This window comes from Argiope bruennichi, chromosome 11 (assembly GCF_947563725.1).
Source record: "Argiope bruennichi chromosome 11, qqArgBrue1.1, whole genome shotgun sequence".
Taxonomy (NCBI): Eukaryota; Metazoa; Arthropoda; class Arachnida; order Araneae; family Araneidae; genus Argiope; species Argiope bruennichi.
The window spans coordinates 34,523,757-34,545,774 of NC_079161.1; the positions used below are offsets into that span (position 1 = coordinate 34,523,757).

Below are 22,018 nucleotides of genomic sequence, written 5' to 3' on the forward strand. Positions count from 1 at the left end.
TTTAGACGCTTTTTGCCCAAGCGATTGAAACAAAAACTTGAAACAAAACTACATTTGTGATCATAAAATGCCATACTTAATTTCATATATTTAAGTCAATACTTTTTTTTGAATTATCACGTTTACATGGATCTGAAAATACAGACTGACAGACGGTCAACCCCTTTCTGGATTTGACACCAAATTTGGTCACTATAGATCTTAAATATGTGTATTGAATTTTATTCATCTCAATCTCTTTGTTTTATAGTTATAGTGTTAACTTATAATTGGAAAGCCGGACAGACAGACTTCCTGGGAATTTTGTTCAAAATTTGATAGAAATATAGACATTTGGTATAAAGACTATGTACGAAATTTGATCCTTGAAGCAAAAGCTTTTTCAGTTATCTTCGTGACAGACAGACGGACGCTTTCCAAAAGCACATTTTTGGAACTCAAAGGTCAAAAATGTGGAGATTCGTCAAAATCTCGAGTTCGAATTTTTTTGCCGATTACAATACTTTCTCTTTAGAACATATAAGAGAAAATAAAAAGAAATACGTCATATTAATGATCACAAATGGGGCGTTTCGAGGTTTTCGAAATAGAATCAACTTCAATTGCCTATGGTTACAGTTAAGAATTAACTATCTTACAAATATCATGAAACACTATCATAGCCAATTAATTCTCCAATTTAATTATGGACCACATATCCTTACAGAATATAAATGCTAGACCAGTGGAAACTTTAAAGAACGAATATATCATAAGACTAGCAGATTCTAGATTTCCTGGCGGTACAGCAATAATGATGATAATCACTACGATGACGGGACATACTTCTTTTTTTAAGGGTTCGTTCATGTGACAGTCGCCATATGATCTATTCTGAGAGATTTACATTTATTTTGCGTATTTCAGTTTGTAGTTGAAAGGATAAACAACTTTTTGCTATGTCTTTGTGACAATTAAGTCATCATAACTATCTGTAAAAGTTTTATTTTCTTCAAGGATGCGATGTGGAGATGGTCCCAAGAGCTCGATGGGGAGCTCGAGAGCCCAAAGAGATTAATTACATGCAGATGCCGGTGCCTCACCTCTTTATCCATCACACGGCGATGAGTGAGTGCAATGACTTTGACTCCTGCAGCAGAATGATGAGGGCCATTCAAAATTTCCACATGGACGACAGAGGTAGGTTTAGTTTGTTTGCTTATTCGTAAAACAAAAATCCAACTGGCATAATGCTTGCCATTTGAAGTACGTATTCAGTGGCATAGTGTGAGTAAGTGGTTATCTTTCGTTCCATTATGATACTTTTCTTTAAAAAGTGACTTCCATTTATAAAGTTTTTTTTGTCTCCATGGCGCACCTAAGACTAGTAGTCAAGGTACGTACACCCTCTAGTTCTCAGGTCTTTGCACCACTGAATATAAGGGAATATCCAAACGATTTATTCTTAATTTATTTAAATTGATAGGATTTAACCGACTTAATATCATCTGAAATTCCCAATTCTTTATGTAACTTATGAGATTTCTAAGGGAGTCCTAAATTTGATAGACTAAACTTATTTATAACAATTTCGATTCATAAGTTCATTCAGAAATATGAATTCGTGGAATTTGTCGGATTTTATGGATTTTAAGCAAAAGGAATAAAATACACTGATTTTTTTTCCCAACTCTTCCTGTTCTCAACTATTCTGTCATTTCTAATCTCTAATCATATTTTAAAGAAACAGAATAATTTGCAAAAATCTTCAACTTAAAAAAAATTATTGAGAAAATGTGTTTGATCCAGTAAGATATCTTAAATCTCGAGAGCAAAATACTGCAAATAAGAGATAAGAAGTAATTTCTTAAAATTATTGTTGGAATAAAGTTTTAAATACATGAATCGTTTCATCAATAAAGTCATGAAAAGTTGCATGTAGTGCATTTTTTGTCTGTTTAATCTTTGTAAAAAAATGCTGACCGAAAATATATTTCATTAAAATTTACTACTTGGAATTAGATTTGCTCTCAAATCGCGTTCTGAATTCTTATCTATATTAATAAATCTTTACAGGAAGAATTAGATCAACTTTTAAATTTTTTTGTAATTAGCTTAAGAATTGGGTTTCTTGAACTTTGTCTCAATTATTGAGTGATTAACTTTCAACATGGGAATTCTTGTTGAAAACTTCTATCCCTAGGCATTAAAATCCTTTCATTCAAGACACATTTCTCAAGACAAAGAACTATTCATTTTCTGAAAGTTATTGTAAAAATTTGAAAGAAAATAGATGCGTGAAAAATTTTGCGGTTATGATAATAGATATTACTTGATATCCGATGTAGCATACAATTAAATTCGTCCATTTTCTGTGTACAATTCACTAACTGGCGTAAAGTTCCGATTTCGAAACTTGTGTCACCAGATAGTTTTAAAATATCAATATTAATAAATATTAACTGCCTTTAATGACTAACTTGTTCGTTCAGATTATTGACGTTTTAGGTTGCTATGCGATTATTACGGAATGCAATTATTTGATCCGACAGAAAAAAAATATGAGTTTAATTGGATCAGTCCAATATAGTACTGGATGAGCAAATACAAATTAAAAAATATATATACTAAAAAACAAAAGCGGAAGTAGTAAATAAGTCTGAACAAGTAATTAAAAATTACTAAAACGGTGTCCATGTTCAAAGGAAACATTTATTTAATCTTTTATTTTTAATTTTAGCATTGACAAAAATGCGCAATGAATGTTTTGATGGATGATTTTGAATTTCATTATAACATTAAAAATATTGTTACTGATTGTATATCAAATTAAATTTTAAAAGAAAGTTGAAAATAAAGAAGAATTGTAAAGTAATAAAAGTTATATCATTGAAAAAATAGTTTTTTTTTAAGTTTTAAAATAATGCACAATTCATTTTTTGGAGTTAATAAGTTTTGAAGATATAAACAACAATTTCCATTATCAAGTCATAGCGAATACTCATCCAATTTTTGATGACATCTTGAGCCCTCTTCCGAGCATTCCTATAAATGTTTTGCAGGCTCCTTTAATTAGATAAAAGAAGCGTTGAATTAAGTATAACTATAGAAACTTACAAAGAAACAACCTGAAAGGTTTGTTCGGTGATTTGTTTAAATTTTACTGCTGCAATTCTGCAAAAACCATTTCTGTGCCTATAGTTTTTTAAGTATATAGATTTTTTTTTCTTATTTAACGAATGTTGATATAATGTTTGGAATTCAAATTCTATGCGCATGTCTTTTTTTCAGGATGGGACGACATTGGATACAACTATCTCATCGGAGGAGACGGTCGCGTATACGTTGGACGAGGCTGGAACCGAGTTGGAGCTCACACTTATGGATTCAACAAAATCGGAATCGCATTTTCTCTGATGGGTGATTTCACTAAGAAAGCGCCTTCGGATCTCATGCTGAACGTCACGAAACAAATGATCAAATGCGCAGAAGATGGAGTAAGCGAAAAGTGCTCATTTTCTCTCTCGTTTCTTAATAGACTCTTAGTAATAAAACAGTTACGGTACGATGTTGCAAAAGATATTTAATTATCTGCATATATTAATTCTCTGCATTATATTAATTTATCCGCAAAAATTTCAAAGTAAAATTTATTCCAAAGTTATATTCATAGATAGTTAGAAAATAATTTAATATAATAATGGTTAGAAATAATTTTTAATAATAATGGTTAAAAAATAATTTTAATTAATATTAGTACAAGAGATAAAGGCTAGAGGATATTTATCTATACTTATAATAAAGCTCAATGTGTGTGTGTGTGTGTGTGTGTGTGTGTTGGCGCTCTACAGGCCAGGTCATTTGACATACAGCTACCAAATTTGGTACATGTATACCTTAGTGGTCGGGAATGTGCACCTGGGGTCCCTTTTTTTGAAATTTTAATTAGAATTTTAATTATTAATTAAAAGCTAACTTTCCCGCCAAAAAATCTTCATTTCCCCTCCACCAAATGAGTAAGGCTTCCGTTTTTTTTTCCCACGCTAATGAGGTTAGGCTTAATAATTTTTGATCGATTATTTCAAAGGATTCTGTTTATTTTCTTAATGTTTGATGCATTTAAAATTAAATATTGTTAATTAAACAATCTTTCAGATTCATTCTGAAGCCCTTTTGAATTAAAATAAAACTGAATAAAGGAAATTAAAAATTTCTAATCTGCATAGCGTTACCCCAACTGGTGTAGAAAAATTCACGCATTTGCATTATCGCAACTGGCGTTGAAAATTCCCGCATGCGCATTGTGTTCTGATTGTTGACAACTATTTTCAACAAATGCGGACTTGGTTTAAATTATTTTTAGGTTAGTTGTATGCTTTTTGTAATTAAATTGTATTTATGTTAGTTATATATTTTTTGTATGTGCTTATAGTTTTAAGTACATCGTTTTTTAAGTAGTTTTTTTAAACCTGTTTTCGACCGATTATTTTAAACGAATCTGTTTACATTCTTAGTGTTTCATGCATTTAAAATTAAACATTGTTAATAAATCAATAATCTCATGATGAATCTGAGAAAAATTTGTTGAAAATTCTTGAGATATTACATAAATTAAGAAAGTTATTCTTTAGTGCCCATAAGATTTAAATGCTCAGTGACTATGTTTTCAGTAATCATATTACAAAAAGAAAAAAAAATGCTTTGTTTCAGTAACAAATATTTTTATATTAATTGCAGATTAATCATTTCCACTTTAATTTAAAGCATAAATTCTACAGGAGCTAACAGAAAATTAGTTATATACGAATTACGTTATGACTGAAGGCCTTTATAATATTATGAGTGAATTATATGACTATCAAAAGTTGAAGTTTTAAAATATTTTGATGAAGAAGCTATTAAAGTAGGAATTGCATAAAATATTTAATTATTAAAATTTTAACGAGCATTAAGATTGGCGAACCGGCTGGTCACTAAAAGCGGCTAGTATGTAATAAAGTTGAATGTGTTGGTGTTTTAATGTCTAGGCCGTTTGTTTGATCAAGAGTTTCCAAGCTTGGCACATATATATTTATAAAATGACATTACATATCTATTACATATATTTACATATAACATACAGGTCAGTTAAAAATATTTTATAAATATTTTTATTTTTATTGAACTTTATTAGAATGTATTTATTTTTTGAATTTTAATTAGAATTTTGATAAATTTGTTATTACATGATTAAAATTAATTATATGATTATCAAAATGTAAAGCCTAAAGGTATTTTGATGACGATTCTATTAAAAGATCGAAATATATAAACATAAATTGACTTCTCCGATCCACCCTGAGGCACATTTTTAAAATTGAATGACCGGAGCTCCACGACAACAACACTGGCGAGAACTGTGGTTCAGTCCTAAAGACCATCACTGGCCACGGTACAGCTCCTCCCGTGGGAAGTACGTCCCGTCATCGATAGGAGGAGGTCAATCCTCACCTTTTCTGTACCCAGCAACGTGGTGAGAACCAACCACCATACTGGAAGCTTCTCGGTCTCATTTCTGAGGTTCCCCCTGGTTGGGGAGATAAAATTACGTAAAATATTTAATTGCAAATTGTAGCTAGCATTAATCTCAGCACCCAGCTAGCCACCAATGGCGGTTAGTGATAAATAAAATGAATATCAACTTTTAGAATTTCTGAGGAATTATGAGATAACAGAAGAATCATCTACCATCCAATCTGTTTCTTTCTTTAAAACTTGGCTTGTTAATTTGTATATTTATTTCATATTTGTAACAATGTAAGTCACCTACCTTCTCCGAAGTCTTAATTAAATTTGCCCTTTCAAATAAGCATCCAAATAATAAACAGCAATAAACGTCAACCACAAAGATCACTAAAGGCTTTATTTAGCATAATTTATTTTCATATAATGTAGGACAGCCTTTGCGTTTTAGTACAACAAATTTTATAATCTGGTAGGTAGGATTTAAAATACTTCTCAAAACAGAAAGAAAAAAAGGTTCAGAAATGTAATAATTTTATATTTCGAGTGTTCAGATAGTTTCTACATTTTTTATTAATTTCTTTACTGCATTTATACTTATAGGATTCATTAGCTCCTCTCTCTTTTTACTTTTTCGTAAACGAAGTATGGAGAAAGTATTATAATCGTCAAAAAATCAGAACTCGAGGATTTTATGAATCTCCATGTCACCCCATATATTCGAAAAACAAACATTTTGAAAACCTCCATCTATCTGTCTGTGACAAAGCTCATTCAAAAACGCTTTGAGCTAGATGGATGAAATTTGGTATACGGTCTCTACACTAGATTAGTCTGTCAAATTTTCAGCAAAACTAATTCATAGGAAGTCTATCTGTCCCGCTGTTCAAATATGTCAATACGATAACTACAAAACGAGGACAGTCATACGGATCAAATTCGGCACACAAATTCACCAACACTAGTGTAGACATTTATCAAATTTTGAGCCAAATCCAACAAGGGATCGGCCGTCTCTCGGTCTGTATTTTCAGAAATTCGTAAATGTGATGAAAACACATAAGACTTAAATATATGAAACTTGGTATGCGATTTTGTGACTGTAAGTATAGTTTTTTGTCAAATTTTTGTTTCAATCAGTTGGGGAAAATGCGTCTAAAAAGCAATTTCGATTTTCTGATATTATTAACCGCATTCCAGGAATAAATCGCCAAAAATAAACTCGCCAAGGATGAAATGATAATATCAGTAAAAATTCCAAATTCGCGCCAATGATTAATATTTTGTAACTATTGTATATGAATGATATGCAAGGATTCTTTGGGATATCAGCCTTATTAAAGAGTGAGTGATAAAATATTTAGAAGACCACTTCTGTTGATTCGTCTTAATTTTACAATGGGTTGAAAAACATTTGAAGTAAAACAATTGATTTCGATCAGTTTGTGAATTTAGAAAAATGTTTATAATTCGTAAAAATTGAAAGATGCGTCAAAACAAAAGATAGACACCATGAAACATTGATTTTGATTGAAAACTTCGCGATTTTGAGCTGCAACATAACCTACTGGTGCATTCTCCTACTTTTCCCGCCTAAATTTTCACCTGTTATTATTATTTTGGGGCAAAAAGAATTATCAAATGCATAAGTATGTTATATGTTTGAGAGAACATATTTATCTATTTACAAAAAAAACGTAAACTACTGTGAAATATCCCTTTGTAGAATGCCATAAACTGGAAATACGCGAAAAACAAAAACAACAGCGAATAATTTCCAAATAGAAAAATAAAATGTGTCCCTAAATTGACGCAAGATATTAATTTGCCACCATTCGGGCAGAAAAACCATTAAAAACCGTAAAAACCATTAAAAAACCCATTTGACAGCCAGCTGATAGTTTAGGGTCAGAAAAAATGGGGCGTTATACGATAGAACAAGTATTTTCATTCTTGAACAAGGTTGCAAAAATAATGAAAGTCTGAAGGCCACTATTCGAATTTGAGAATTGGCCCCCTAGATCGTGTGATTTAACATCACTGGATTTCTTTTTATGGGGTCATTTTAAGTCAAAGGTCTATGCTAACAATCTTACATGCACGTGTGCATTGAAGGAGGAAATTCAACGCTGCACCAACGAAATTCAGCCACTTTTATGTAAATTGGTTATCAAAAATTTCGACAAAAGAATGTATATGTGCCAGTAAAGCAGTGAAGGCCATTTGCCCTATTTGATATTATATACATAACCCTATCCTTTGTACTTTACGGTTCAATAGGAATATAACGTTAAAAGGGAAAAGTGGGTTTTTTATTCAATTCAAATCTTGTGTTAACATGTTGTTCTATTGTGTAAAGCTCCATTTTTACTAAACCCTAAATTACCAACTGTCAAATGGCTTTTTAATAGGGTTGCCAACACTTTACTGCACGGACGGTGGCAAATTGATATGTTGCATCAATTTAGGGACACACTTTACATTAAAAATTAAAAAGTTCAATACATATAATACACCAAATCATAAAAATTGCAAAAACAAATATGTATTAAAAGCGAAAACACATTATCACAAAAACATTAAAACAGTTTGTAAAAGATTATCATTAAATTCATTGAATTATTTTTATTCCATTCATTATTATAATCAAGAGATTGGAATTGCTATTTGTCTTCATTCTGGATCCAGTAAAACAAGTGCTTGCAAAACAATCAAATTTTCTATAAAGCAATGCAAATGATTTAATAAAAAAAAACATATATTTTAGAGTTTAAATAATTTAGTCTAACCCAAGCCTTTGGAAACCTTTCAGAACTACGTATCTTCTGATTATAAGTTACATGGTCACAGAGATGCTGGATGCACTGCATGTCCTGGCGATGACTTATACGCCATCATCAAAGAATGGCCCCGTTTCGAAGGTGGTCCTATTCCGGGATACAGCTGTTGGCCAGGAGGAAAATAAATCCGTGAATATTTCAAGTGTTAAAAGAATTCTGTACAAATTAGATGTGCCAAATAGAGCAACTACTTAATAGTGCAATAGATATCAATAAAGTTATCATTAAGCGAAATCACATGTTGTGTATAATTATTATAAATAATGTCTTTATTCTAAAAAAGTTGCATAAAATTGCTGCTCTCAAAATTAACTTTATTCTATACTAGTCCAGCTGGTTCCCTGGATTAATACTTGCAAAAAATGTAAATTAAATGTTTTGTGTAACTATATTTAAATAGGTTTCCCTGCAAAATATTTTTTAACAAATTTTGATGGATATACATTATTTTAGAAGTTTTAAACAGCTTTGTTCATGGTGAACACATTTTCCCAGTATTCTGTCTACGTTTCTTTGCAAGCAGTTATATCACAGAAAAAGAAGCAGAATTTAAAAAGGCTTGCTTTTTAAAAAATTTTCGACATTACTTAATCCTGAATTTAAGCTTCAACTTAAATTCAAAAACAACTTCAAAATTTTACTAAAATCATGTTTTATACCAGAACCTACTCAACATGAAAAAATTAAGTGGAAATTTTTTTTATCAATTCTTTTTATTTATCACAAGCAAAATTATCTAAAAGATAAGGCAGGTGTTAAAATCTCTAGAAAACTGCATATCATTTCATCTGCTTTAAAAAAGAACAGCTGAAAAAATAAAGACTGAAGTATTTATTAAATCGGTACGATTGTTCAACACGATTTTCATTAACAGGAAATCTTCCTATTTTTTTTTATGTGCGATATGTAAAGTGAACTAAAAAAGGAACAGATCGATTTTATGTGCGATATGTTAAAATCGTCTGCAAAACGAATATTGTTGCAATTACGTAAAAAAAAAGCAAATAGGAAATAAATAACAGATTATTTATTGAATCAATCCAATGTTTATAATAATTTAAATCAACGATATCACATTAAATGCTTTAAAAAAATGGGCTAAAAATTTTAAAGCTGTTAATCTATTATTCAAGTCGATTTTTTCAACAATGATTTATATTTTGAAAAAAATTGCTGTCTTTTTTTCAAAAAATAAGAAAAAGGCGTATTACTAGTAAATGGTTCCATGAAATCTGTTAATTATTTTTTTAATGTTTTTCAAACCTTATAATAATATATAATCCAATACAATAAAAGAAATCAATTAATCGTTTTGGAATCGATAAATTCTAAATGAATAAAATATGAAGAGATATTGTGTTGGTTAAGAGTAGGTATTTTAAGATAATATATACACTCTTTTGTTCATCATAAATTTAAAGAAAAAGTTTTATTACAGACAAAGTTAATTAATTAATAGATATCACATGTAATAAGTAAAATTCAGTCACTTATAAATTCCTTGAAAAGTATGAAAAATCATTTGTGCTTCTTTTTATCCTATATTTCTCCAAGCTCAAATGCTTTCAAATTACAAACGCCTTAAAAAATTTTCAATTGTCACTTTCATAAAATACAGAAAAAGTCTACAAAACTAGAAAATGCTCTAAATATGAGAAAGTGTTATATCATAGTTGTCACAATTTAAGGATCATTAATCCTGAATAAATTATTTTAAGTTATTACAGAAATTTCCAGATAATATACAGAATATTTATATTGACTATAAAATCTATCAATTTCTGTGATTTCGTTAACCAATTCAGATGGAATAGGCATTATAGTTATAGTCCCATGTGCATTAAGGGACAGATTCATTTTTTTATTTTCCTCAAAAAATGCGCTTTAATTATGCTTAAATTTTCCTCACAACGTGTGATAAAGAACAGCTGCTTGTGTAAATCTTAAATCTTCCCCAGTGAAAGTTGGTTATCACCTATATCGTCTTCACAAATGATCATAAATATATGAAAACGCCCCATGAAATTCCGACACGGTTATATAAGTAATTGAATTGTTGTACAAATATACGGTAGGTTGCTAACCAAAAAGAAACAAAACGTGCTATCCAAATACGGAGAAACAGATCCAAATACAGAGGTATCCAAAAACAGAGAAACCTCAGATTACAATAAAAATGCGGGAAAAAGAAAGAACAATTTTTAAGTTTATATTGGCAGTAAATATTTATTGTTAATTTTCAACAGCCTTTATAAATAATATATATATAATTATTAAATAATAAATAATTATAATAAATAAAATGATAATAAATAATAAAATAGTTTATGCTGCTTTAAATACAATAGCGAGAACTTCAACTAGGCAGTATAGTTTACATCTAAAGTTCCCAATTTTTTTAGGAAATTAATAAATTCTTATTTGCTCTCTTCATTGCCTCAATCAGTTTGAGCAATGAAGTTTACAACTGAATTAAAAGCCTTAAAAAACTATTCACTTAAGATCACTGACGAAGTGACGTGCATTAAAGTTTAAATGAAACAGATAGATTTAAACGAAACGGATGCACAGACATATTTGAACGAAGTGCTTGTATAGACATATTGGTATCGAACAGATATACAGACATATTTGTGTGAAGCGGATGGTCAGACACAATTGAATGAAATGGTTGTACAAACATATTTGAACAAAAATATTGCACAAACATATTTCTATTGAAAGGATATACAGACATATTTGTGTGAAATGGATGGTCAGATATATTTAATAAACAAAAGCACATCTCACAATTCTCAGTTCTGACTTCAAATAATCGATAAAATTTCGACATCTTAAAAGTTAATATTAGATGTGAGATATCATAGTTGTATAACTGCGTAATTAACTTCATCATTGGCTTAAATAATAAACAAATTAAAAATGAAATCTACGATCGCAAATTTCAAGTAATCATGTGAGAACCTTACTCTTTTTAAGTCATTATTTTTCTTAATTAATGTAAGTCATTAACCAGTTTGAAACAATCACGAGACTTCTCTATCGGTCTCTCACTCACTCTCTCTCTCTCTCTCTCTCTCTCTCTCTCTCTCTCTCTCTCTCTCTCTCTCTCTCTCTCTCTCTCTCTCTCTCTCTCTCTCTACATATATATATATATATATATATATATATATATTTCATTTTCAATTTTTCTGGCACACAAAGTTTTGGAGCTCGGCCGATTTTGAGATGAAAAAAACCCATCGTTTTTCTAAATATCGACGCATGCGTAATCTGAAGTCTCGTGATTGTTTCAAACCGGTTTAAACTGGTTAATGACTTAACTAAGACAATTCGTAATAATTCAGAGAATGAATAATTTGGAAATCAAGTTGTAACTTTAGTTGGCGATAAATTGCCAAACGTGATAGCCTTCATCACTTTCTAATAACCCTAAAAGCGAAAACTTGATGCCTCAAAAGTGATAAATCGCCAATTTGTTATCACATTTCGATCAAATATCACATTTTTTATTTATTTCATTTCATACAATCACGTGCTGAAAATTACATTTTTCTAGAATTAATTTGCAGTAGCAATTAACTTATTTTTTTAATTAGAGCTTTTGTAAATGTGATGGCTACAAGTTAATAAAAAAGAAAAGAAAGCTATCCTGCTGATCCTTTAAAATCTGAAATCCGGTGATTGAACTAAATTTCGGTGTGCAGTTCTTCGTTCTAAAATAGTAATAGAAGAAAGATTCAATTCTTCAAATAAATAAGAAATTCGTCATTTCTTGTCCCTTATGTTTATGATTGATTATCTCCTGTCAATTTATTTCTCACCTTCTTTCCTCTGAACTTTCCAGTACATATGGAAAAACGTATTATAAACCACCGGGACGTGGTGGCACGATTGCTTGGTCTCAATGTGTGTTTTTATTATTTTTAGTGGTAAATATTTAGTGGTAAATCTATTTTTTCCTCCTATTAGTTATTATTCTATGTTATATGGATATATGTTTGTATTATTATTCTATTTATTATGTTAATTTCCAAAAATGAAATCTACGATCACAAATTTCAAGTTATTATGTGAGAACATTGTTTTTTAAGTCATTATTTGTCTTAATTTATTTAAGGCATTAACCAGTTTAAACTAGTTTGAAACAATCACGAGGCTTTTTTATCAGTCTCTCTCACTCTCTCTCTTTCTGTATGTATATATATATATATATATATATATATATATATATATATATATAGAGAGAGAGAGAGAGAGAGAGAGAGAGAGAGACTGGATTCTTATTTTATTTGGTTTAATTTTGATTCCATTTTTTCCATTTAACTTGATTTTTATTACTAATTAGTCTCTCTCTCTCTCTCTCTAAATATATATATATATATATATATATATATATATATATATATATATATATATATATATATATATATATATATATATATATATATATATATAAGCTATTTCCAAATAATAAACTAAATTAATTTAACAGTAAATTATTAAACATAATAAGTTATATATAATTTTCATAAAAACAATATTTTTGTAAACTCAAACTGCTATTTTCTAATTTCTGAGTCATAAAACAGTTTCATAATGGATTAATCTCAGAACAGGAGTCAAATCCTTCAATGTGTTCCACTTAAGAATGAATGAAGTGATATTTCCCCACTGGAGGAAAGAAAAAATACTTTTATCAAAACTGTTATTAAACGAGAGTGAAATTTTTTTAACATATTATAAAAATTGAATTATTTAATTTCCTCAAAAAAAATTGCATTCCATGAAAATAGCAGCTATGATGTCATAATTCTACGTCAACCTTTTAAAAACACCTCTGCTGTCAAAGAAGTATACACAATAATAAAGCAATACTTGTAAAACCAGGTCAACCTTTAAAAAACGCATTTGCTTTCAATGAAGCATACATAATAATAATGCAATAATGGTAAAAGCAGGTAAAAAAATATATGCGATTAAAAGATGATGATGGAAATTGCCATTTATGTTACATTCATTGCCTACGCGATTTCGAGCTTCAATTATTCATAGAGTACGCGAGCTTCAAAACTCCCTAACCAAAAACAATATCAAGTTCTCACATGATAAAAATGCAGATATGTATTATTTTGATATCCTCAATATATGATAGAATAAAGAAAATTTCTTTTTAATTTTTCAGGATTACGTGAAGGCAGATTACAAATTACATGGTCACAGAGATGCAAGATGTACAGAATGTCCCGGCAGTGCCTTTTATGCCCTTATTAAAAAATGGCCTCATTTTGAAGGTGGTCCAATACCTGGCTATACATGTTAAGAAAACTCACCCACCAAAAGTCTGTGATACAGTAAAAATACAAGCTTTTCTTTGTAAATTTATGTGTATTCGAATCTAATAATCAGATGACATATCATATGACAAAATATACTGTGTGTTTTCTGAATTAAAAAGATTTATTAAACCATTTGAAATTTTCTTTATTTAAAAGAACGGACCGGTTTTTTGAAAATTAACCGATTTTGATCGCTTTTGCAATGTATGTGTAGATCAAATAATGGAATTCTTGCAGAATTCTGCATTTAAATCAGAATCACACTTCAAAGCTACATTTGGGTAAAAATATATATATATATAAAAATAAAATAGGCTGATACAAAATTAGTTTACAAAAAATAATAGAAAAATATTTTCTCAAATAAAAACAAAAACAAAAATTGTTGGCAGAAAAAGTGCTGTTAATGTCTCCTCAGAAACTAAATTTCCACATGCGACCTCTTTGATTTGGGATCCATAAATTAATAAGTACTTTTCGACATGTAAGGGTCAGAATATTCTTCTCTCATATTTTTATACATTATCACTATACAACATTTGCTTTATCATATAGCTAATAGAATCAAGAATGCAAGTGGCACCTATCAAGGTAAAATTAATGTAAATGTATAATTTTATAAATTCTACATACCAAGTATCCTTTTTTTGCATAGATAGCTATCGTGTCGAAAACATAATAGTAGACAAGCAAGTAGATATTCTACAATTTTACACCAAAATTTGACACAAATATTATGTTGGTATAAAGATCATATTTCAAAGTTCTTTCAATTAACCTACTTTATTTTCGATCTATCGCGTTCAGAATTCAGCGCGATACATCATCTAACACCGAACTTATAAGCAGATTTAGTACAAAATTTAAAGCATGTCTACAATTACAATTATAAAACAATATATCAATTTTTAGCTACCCAACTTGATCTATAGATGATAATTGAGTGGTTTCTTTTCAGAAATAGGCAATTTAAATTTTCAAAAATGTTGGGTATTATATTTTTTTTTCGAACTCACGAAAGCAAGGATTTGGAAACATTCAATTTTTTTATCGAATTTTTTTGGCACGGGAGGGGTTTTCTCAAAACTTTCTCACATTCTCTAATAAATGTACTTCTGTACTGTTAACCGCAAATCACTGGCGAGCAACAGTTACGAAAGTTACGAATGCGAGCTTTAATGATTTAATCTGGTTTGCAGTTAATGCAAAAATACCTGAAAAACCGAGCGTATATTTTGTACGTCTTTGTTCTCTAAAATTTAACACAGAATTACAATTGTAGTCCTGAAACCATTAAACCAAATTTTATATATTTAAACACGGTGGTGGTGTCGTAGTGAATACGGGATGCATGACAGCAAATGGAGTAGATCGATTAACTTTTATAGATTCAATATTATATCAGATGGGATATCTTAATATATTTTTTAAAAAATTTGAAACAGAGGGCCCAAGATTTGAACCTTGGCAATAACTTTTGATTTCAACAAACACACTGTCTACAAATAAAGCTCTGGCTGTTGTACACTCAGAGTCAAATATCAGTTGCATACTCCTCCTCAATCGCCAGACTTAAGCCCCATCGAACATTTATGAGACTTATTGAAAAGCAAGATTCGCAACATGACATAACATCGAAGGATATGCTGAAAAGAGTGATTATGATGAAATGCAATAATATTTCATCTCAGGAAACCACCAGGCTAGTTCAATTTATGCTTAAACGATTGACAGAAGTTCTTAAACACAAAAGTTATCCAACTAGATATTAAAATTTAATTGTCAGTCCATAGAAGTTATTTTCTGAAAACTTTTTTCATCTGTAAGCAAACTTTTTGTGTAATTTTAAATTATCATTACTACTCGTTTAAAATAATGTATGTTATATTTCTGAAATTGTTTTTGATATTTAATGAATCATTAAAGAAGTACTTTAAATAAAAATTAAATTAATATTGTCACTAAAATAGGCTTTTATTCTCTCTAGAATGTTTACTGTGCGTTTGTACGCAAATTTTTTCTGGCAAGTGCATGAGAAGAAATTAAAAAATTGAAGGTATATCGTACCTTAAAATTTATTAGAAGTTTTTAATACTTCTGTGATGTCATTGGATTCATCTCCATTAAAAAAGTTCATATGTACATTGTAAGCATAATTAAAATAAAAAAAGTTTTAATGTCTGATAATTTTGCGGAATCATTAGAATGAAATTATATCTGAACAATTTAAATCAAAGTAAATATAACCACTATTCCCAGCGAACCAGCTGTTCGCCAGAGGCGATTAGTCTAAAATAAAACTGTGAAAACGAAGCTAAAAATGATATTAAATTTTATTCGTTTATTTTTCTTGAATTACAACTGGTGAATTATAAAAATCAAAACATTTAACTGGAAATGAAGACACATTGAGGGGAAAACTATGCTACAAGAGTATTTTCATGATACTTGGTTTCCTATTTTGGCACTTAGCCCAAATCAGCGAAGAAATAAAAATTCTCCAAACAGATCAGCAGAGCAAATCTTTAAACTCATCTGTAAAAAATGTATTGAAAATCCATCATTAAAATTATTTTTATCATTCTTATTTGCCTTAACTATTAGTCTGATTGATAAAAATTATTTTATGTTATTAAAAGTAGTTATCAATTTTTTCACATTCAAAAAAAAATTATATATGTATTTTTTATGGTTATTGTCAGAAGAGAAAGAAAATTCTCAGTTGTATAAAAAAACAAGTTTCATTGAAAATGGATTCATCTTATATATGGTAATTATATATGGTTAAACTAGTAATATATGGCTTTGGATCAATTTCTCATATAAAAATAAAATATTTATCGTTTACGATTCTTTGTCAATATTCCAACACTGAGAAATCAACGTTTTCTGCAGGGTAAGTGTGAAGCTTTAAAAGAACTAGTAAGTCCCTGTATGTGACAGTCACTTAGCTGAGCTCATATTAAGTAATAAGTTTCATCTCGGAGTTTGAATTATATTTTGTAATCTTAATACCAATAAAATAAGTTGGCATATCTTTCTAAATCAACTAGGATTAATCCAACCAAATTTTACATACATTTTATTTAAGACGAAAAAAAATTCTCCATTTTGCAAAGTTCAAAAGTTAATTAAATATTCAATTAATAAGAAGTAATATTTTGCAACAATTTTTAAAAAATATATCGCACAAGAATTTTCTATATATTCTTAAAACTACCTTCTCGATATATAGATTTCATTGCCGTGCAAATTTTTATTAATTTTTAGCAAATAATTTAATAGATGCAAATGATACGGAAACGTATAAGTTTATAGACACCACTCCACTATTAGACAACAGTTAGATTTTGAATTATTCTAACTTCATTTTTTTATATTTATTTTTTATTTGTTTAAATATTCCTTGGCAACGTTTTTAATTAGTTTTAAAAAAATTCTCTCGAAGTACTGCTGTCAAAACTCATTAGCAGAAATCTGGAAGAACACCAAAAAAAGCTTAAAAGCAAATGATTAATAATTTACATCTAGAACAACTAGTTATTTGATTTATTTTCATGATTTTATAATTTAACATTAATTAATTAATTGTAGAGCAATATTCTTTAAAATATTTCTTATACTTCAATTTTTGTGAACAAAATTTAATGTATTTATATTACAAATATTAATAAATTAATGGAGAAAATTAGCCATTAGTCGAATCAGGCAATAGACAATTTTTAAAAATCGTCTGTTGCAATTAATGTTCTCTATTCAATTGAAAACGTTCTAGGTGTTAAAAAAAATTTATTTTTTATGATATTTTGTTTAATTTTAGTTTTTACATTAAAAAATATTAGATGTATATGTATTTTAAACTAAAGCAAAGCCATATATAATAATTATTAATAGACAGTATAATTTTCTCTCTCTCTCTCTCTGTATATATATATATATATATATATATATATATATATATATATATATATATATATATATATATATATTTTATACAATAAAACCCATTTTAATAGCAGGTATTGTTATTCCTTAACACGGATTACAGTGAGCCTATCGTATTTTGGATATCTGTCCATGTGACAGGATCTTTTCGATAATCCAGTAATAATAGTGATTTTAGTCTACAATTGATAATTTCTCTTTTTAATAGATTGAATACATAAAATTCAATGGATGAAGCATTTACTGATTTTGGAGGAATGTGAGTAAAGTATATCGGATTAATTTCTCATTTCATTCAGTTCTATTTATTGATTGACGAGAGTATATTTAAAGAGATTTCCTACCTTAAAAGATTACTTATCTTTTGAAAAATACAAAATTCTTTAGTTACGAATTCAAAATTAAAAATAATAAAAGTATTTTGACTGACGTTAATTTGGAAAATATTTACAGTTTTATTTTCAATCATACATGGAGTTAAAGTCATCTATATACTTATAATAAAGCTCAATGTGTGTGTGTGTGTGTGTGTGTGTGTTGGCGCTCTACAGGCCAGGTCATTTGACATACAGCTATCAAATTTGGTACATGTATACCTTAGAGGTCGGGAATGTGCACCTGGGGTCCCTTTTTTTGAAATTTTAATTAGAATTTTAATTATTAATTAAAAACTAACTTTCCCACCAAAAAAATCTTCCATTTACCCCACCGCCAACTTTTCCGCCAAAAAAATCTTCCATTTTCCCCACCGCCAAATAAGTAAGGCATCAGTTGTTTTTTTCTCCCAACAGTAATGAGGCTAGGGTTAAAATTTTTCGACGGATTATTTCAAACGATTCTGTTTATTTTCTTAATGTTTTATGCATTTAAAATTAAACATTGTTAATTAATCCATGTTTCAGATTCATTCTGAAGTACTTTTGAATTAAAATAACACAGAATAAAGGAAATTAAAAATGTCTAATCTGCATAGCATTACCCCAACTGGCGTAGAAAAATTTACGCATTTGCGTTAACGTAACTGGCGAAGAAAATCCACGCATGCGCATTGTTCTGATTGTTGGCATGACAACCAACGGACGATTTAAATTATTTTTAGGTTAGTTGCATGCTTTTGTAGGTAAAATGTATTTATGTTAGCTATATATTTTTTGAATATGCTTATAGTTTTAAGTACATCGTTTTTTAAGTAGTTTTTTTAAACCTGTTTTCGACCGGTTATTTTAAACGATTCATTTTATTTTCTTAGTGTTTGATGCATTTAAAATGAAACATTGTTAATGAATCGATCTGTTCATGATGAATCTGAGAAATTTTTGTTGACAAATTCTTGAGATATTACATAAATTAAGAAAGATATTCTTTAGTGACCATAAAGTTTAAACGCTCAGTGACTCTATTATCAGTAATCATATTATTAAAAAAATGCTTTGTTTCAGTAAAAAATATTATTATATTAATTGCAGATTAATCATTTACACTTTAATTTAAAGCATAATTTCTACGAGGGGTAACAGAACATTAGACAGATACATATCACGCTATAACTGAAGGCCTTTATAATATTATGAGTGAATTATATGACTATCAAAATTTGAAGTTTTAAAATATTTTGCTGAAGAATCTATTAAAGTTGGAATTGCGTAAAATATTTAATGGTACGACCGGAGTTTAACCTCCTGCTTGCGCAATTTTTAAAAATCGCCAACAACGGCCTTGCGAAATGTTCAAAAGCAAAGGAGCAGATGTTCAATTATAGTGCATAATAAAGATTGCCAGCTTTGGGTCGTTATCGCAACTTGGCGAAGAAGGGGGTTAAACTCCGGTTCAACCTATTTAATTATTAAAATTTAAACGAACATGAAGATTGGCGAACCGGCTGGTCGCCAAAGGCGGCTAGTACTTATAATAAAGCTCAATGTGTGTGTGTGTGTGTGTGTTGGCGCTCTACAGACCAGGTCATTTGACATACAGCTATCAAATTTGGTACATGTATACCTTAGAGGTCGGGAATGTGCACCTGGGGTCCCTTTTTTTGAAATTTTAATTATTAATTAAAAACTAACTTTCCCGCCAAAAAAATCTTCCATTTTCCCCACCGCCAACTTTTTTGCCAAAAAAATTTCCATTTTCCCCACCGCCAAATGAGTAAGGCTTCAGTTTATTTTTTCTCCCAACAGTAATGAGGCTAGGGTTAACGTTTTTCGGCGGATTATTTCAAACGATTCTTTTTATTTTCTTAATGTTTTATTCCTTTAAAATGAAACATTGTTAATTAATCCATGTTTCATATTCATTCTGAAGTACTTTCGAATTAAAATAACACAGAATAAAGGAAATTAAGAATGTATAATCTGCATAGCGTTACCCCAACTGGCGAAGAAAATTCACGCATGCGCATTGTGTTCTGATTGTTGACATGACAACCATTATCAACGGCTGATTTAAATTATTTTTAGGTTAGTTGCATGCATTTGTAAGTAAATTGTATTTATGTTATATATTTTTTGTATATTCTTATAGTTTTAAGTACATCGTTTTTAAGTAGTTTTTTTTAACCTGTTTTCAATGATTTAAATTATTTTTAGGTTAGTTGCATGCTTTTGTAATTAAATTGTATTTATGTTAGTTATATATTTTTTTGTATATGCTTATCGTTTTAAGTACATCGTTTTTTAAGTAGTATTTTTAAACCTGTTTTAGACCGATTATTTTAAACGATTGATTTTATTTTCTTAGTGTTTGATGCATTTAAAATTAAACATTGTTAATGAATCAATCGGTTCATGATGAATCTGAGAAAATTTTGTTGACAAATTCCTGAGATATTACATAAATTAAGAAAGATATTGTTTAGTGCCCATAAAGTTTAAACGCTCAGTGACTCTATTATCAATAATCATATTATTAAAAAAATGCTTTGTTTCAGTAAAAAATATTATTATATTAATTGCAGATGAATCATTTACACTTTAATTTAAAGCATAAATTCTACGAGGGGTAACAGAAAATTAGAAAGATACATATGATGTTATGACTGAAGGCCTTTATAATATTATGAGTGAATTATATGACTATCAAAATTTGAAGTTTTAAAAAGATTTTGCTGAAGAATCTATTAAAGTTGGAATTGCATAAGATATTTAATTATTAAAATTTTAACGAGCATTAAGATTGGCGAACCGGCTGGTCGCCAAAGGCGGCTAGTAGTACATAAAATAAAAAAAAAGCTATAACACTTCATTTTTATGTAATTACTTTGGGTTATTATATCTTTTAAAGTAAGAACCAGAATCGACTAAGATCTATAAATTGGGGCACTCGTTTGGTCAACAATTTTGAGAATCAAGCTGCCAAGTGAAATTACCGATGATATAACCAATTTGCAACCTTTCGGCTAAATTATTCATCTAGTTGTAAATGGTTTTCGCTTCTAAGTTGCTTTCCTTCTGGGTAAATTTTCTTTTTCATAAAATAAATTAAAGTAAATTATAATTATTTTCTAGCGATAATCTTTAAGAAGTTTTTCAATTATTCCTTAATTTAATTTCATTTTATTTCCTCTTTTATAAAAGTACGATTCTTAATAGTTTTATTATTTAAAAAAAATTCTTTTGTTTCAACTTTTTGAAATCGTTTGATTTTATTTCGCAATTTCACTTTCCATCTTCCTTTTATTAGTAGAATTTTCTTTATTCTTCAGAAGATGGATAAAACGTGAGAGGAGTATTTATATACTTATGAAATGACGGAATTAAGAAAGAATGTTACGAATTAACTTCATGATATATATTGGATTATAAACGTATTTTTTAATGTTTTGGTGCTTTTAACTAACAAAATCCTCAGAATCTTTTCTTTTATTACATATGCAAACTGTCAAAATTTTACTTCACGAGTTTGCAACAACTCAAACACTACAACATTTAAAGTACAAATATTTTGTCCGATGAAAATTTAAGTTGCCAGAGGGTATTATGGAAATTGTTTAATAATTCGCTACAAAAAAAATGGAAATGAAAAAAAAACAGCAGCTTATTAAAGATTTTAAAGAAAATAAAACTGCCTCGATTCATAATGGTTCCAAAATAACTCATAGAAGATTAAATAATCTCAAATTTTAAAAGTCTGAAAATATATTCGCTGTTAAAACTAAAAATTGAGTTAAAATTTTAATAGGTTATATGTTGTTTCATTTCACTGTTTGTATTACTAATAATTTTGCTTATTTTTTGTTTTCAACATTACATCCTTTGATTCTATTAAAGGATGCCAACTTATAGTTTTAAACGTAAAAATCTCGACTTTTAAAAAAAGTTCCGATTATTTGTTTTTGATTTCATTTTTAAGAGATCAATCAACATTGATTTTCTTCAAAATATTCATACACTATGTGAAAAAAAAAATTAGAAA

General features: G+C 28.9%; 1 protein-coding gene across 1 annotated transcript in view; it reads left to right on the forward strand.

Moving 5' to 3' along the window:
- LOC129956513 (peptidoglycan-recognition protein LF-like) overlaps nt 1–22,018 on the forward strand; it is a 74,062-nt gene that overhangs the window by 21,948 nt on the left and 30,096 nt on the right. The window contains exons 3-5 of the mRNA XM_056068433.1: nt 997–1,179; nt 3,271–3,476; nt 8,294–8,443. Coding sequence (XP_055924408.1) covers nt 997–1,179; nt 3,271–3,476; nt 8,294–8,443 — 539 coding nt within the window. The remainder of the gene's footprint in view (nt 1–996; nt 1,180–3,270; nt 3,477–8,293; nt 8,444–22,018) is intronic.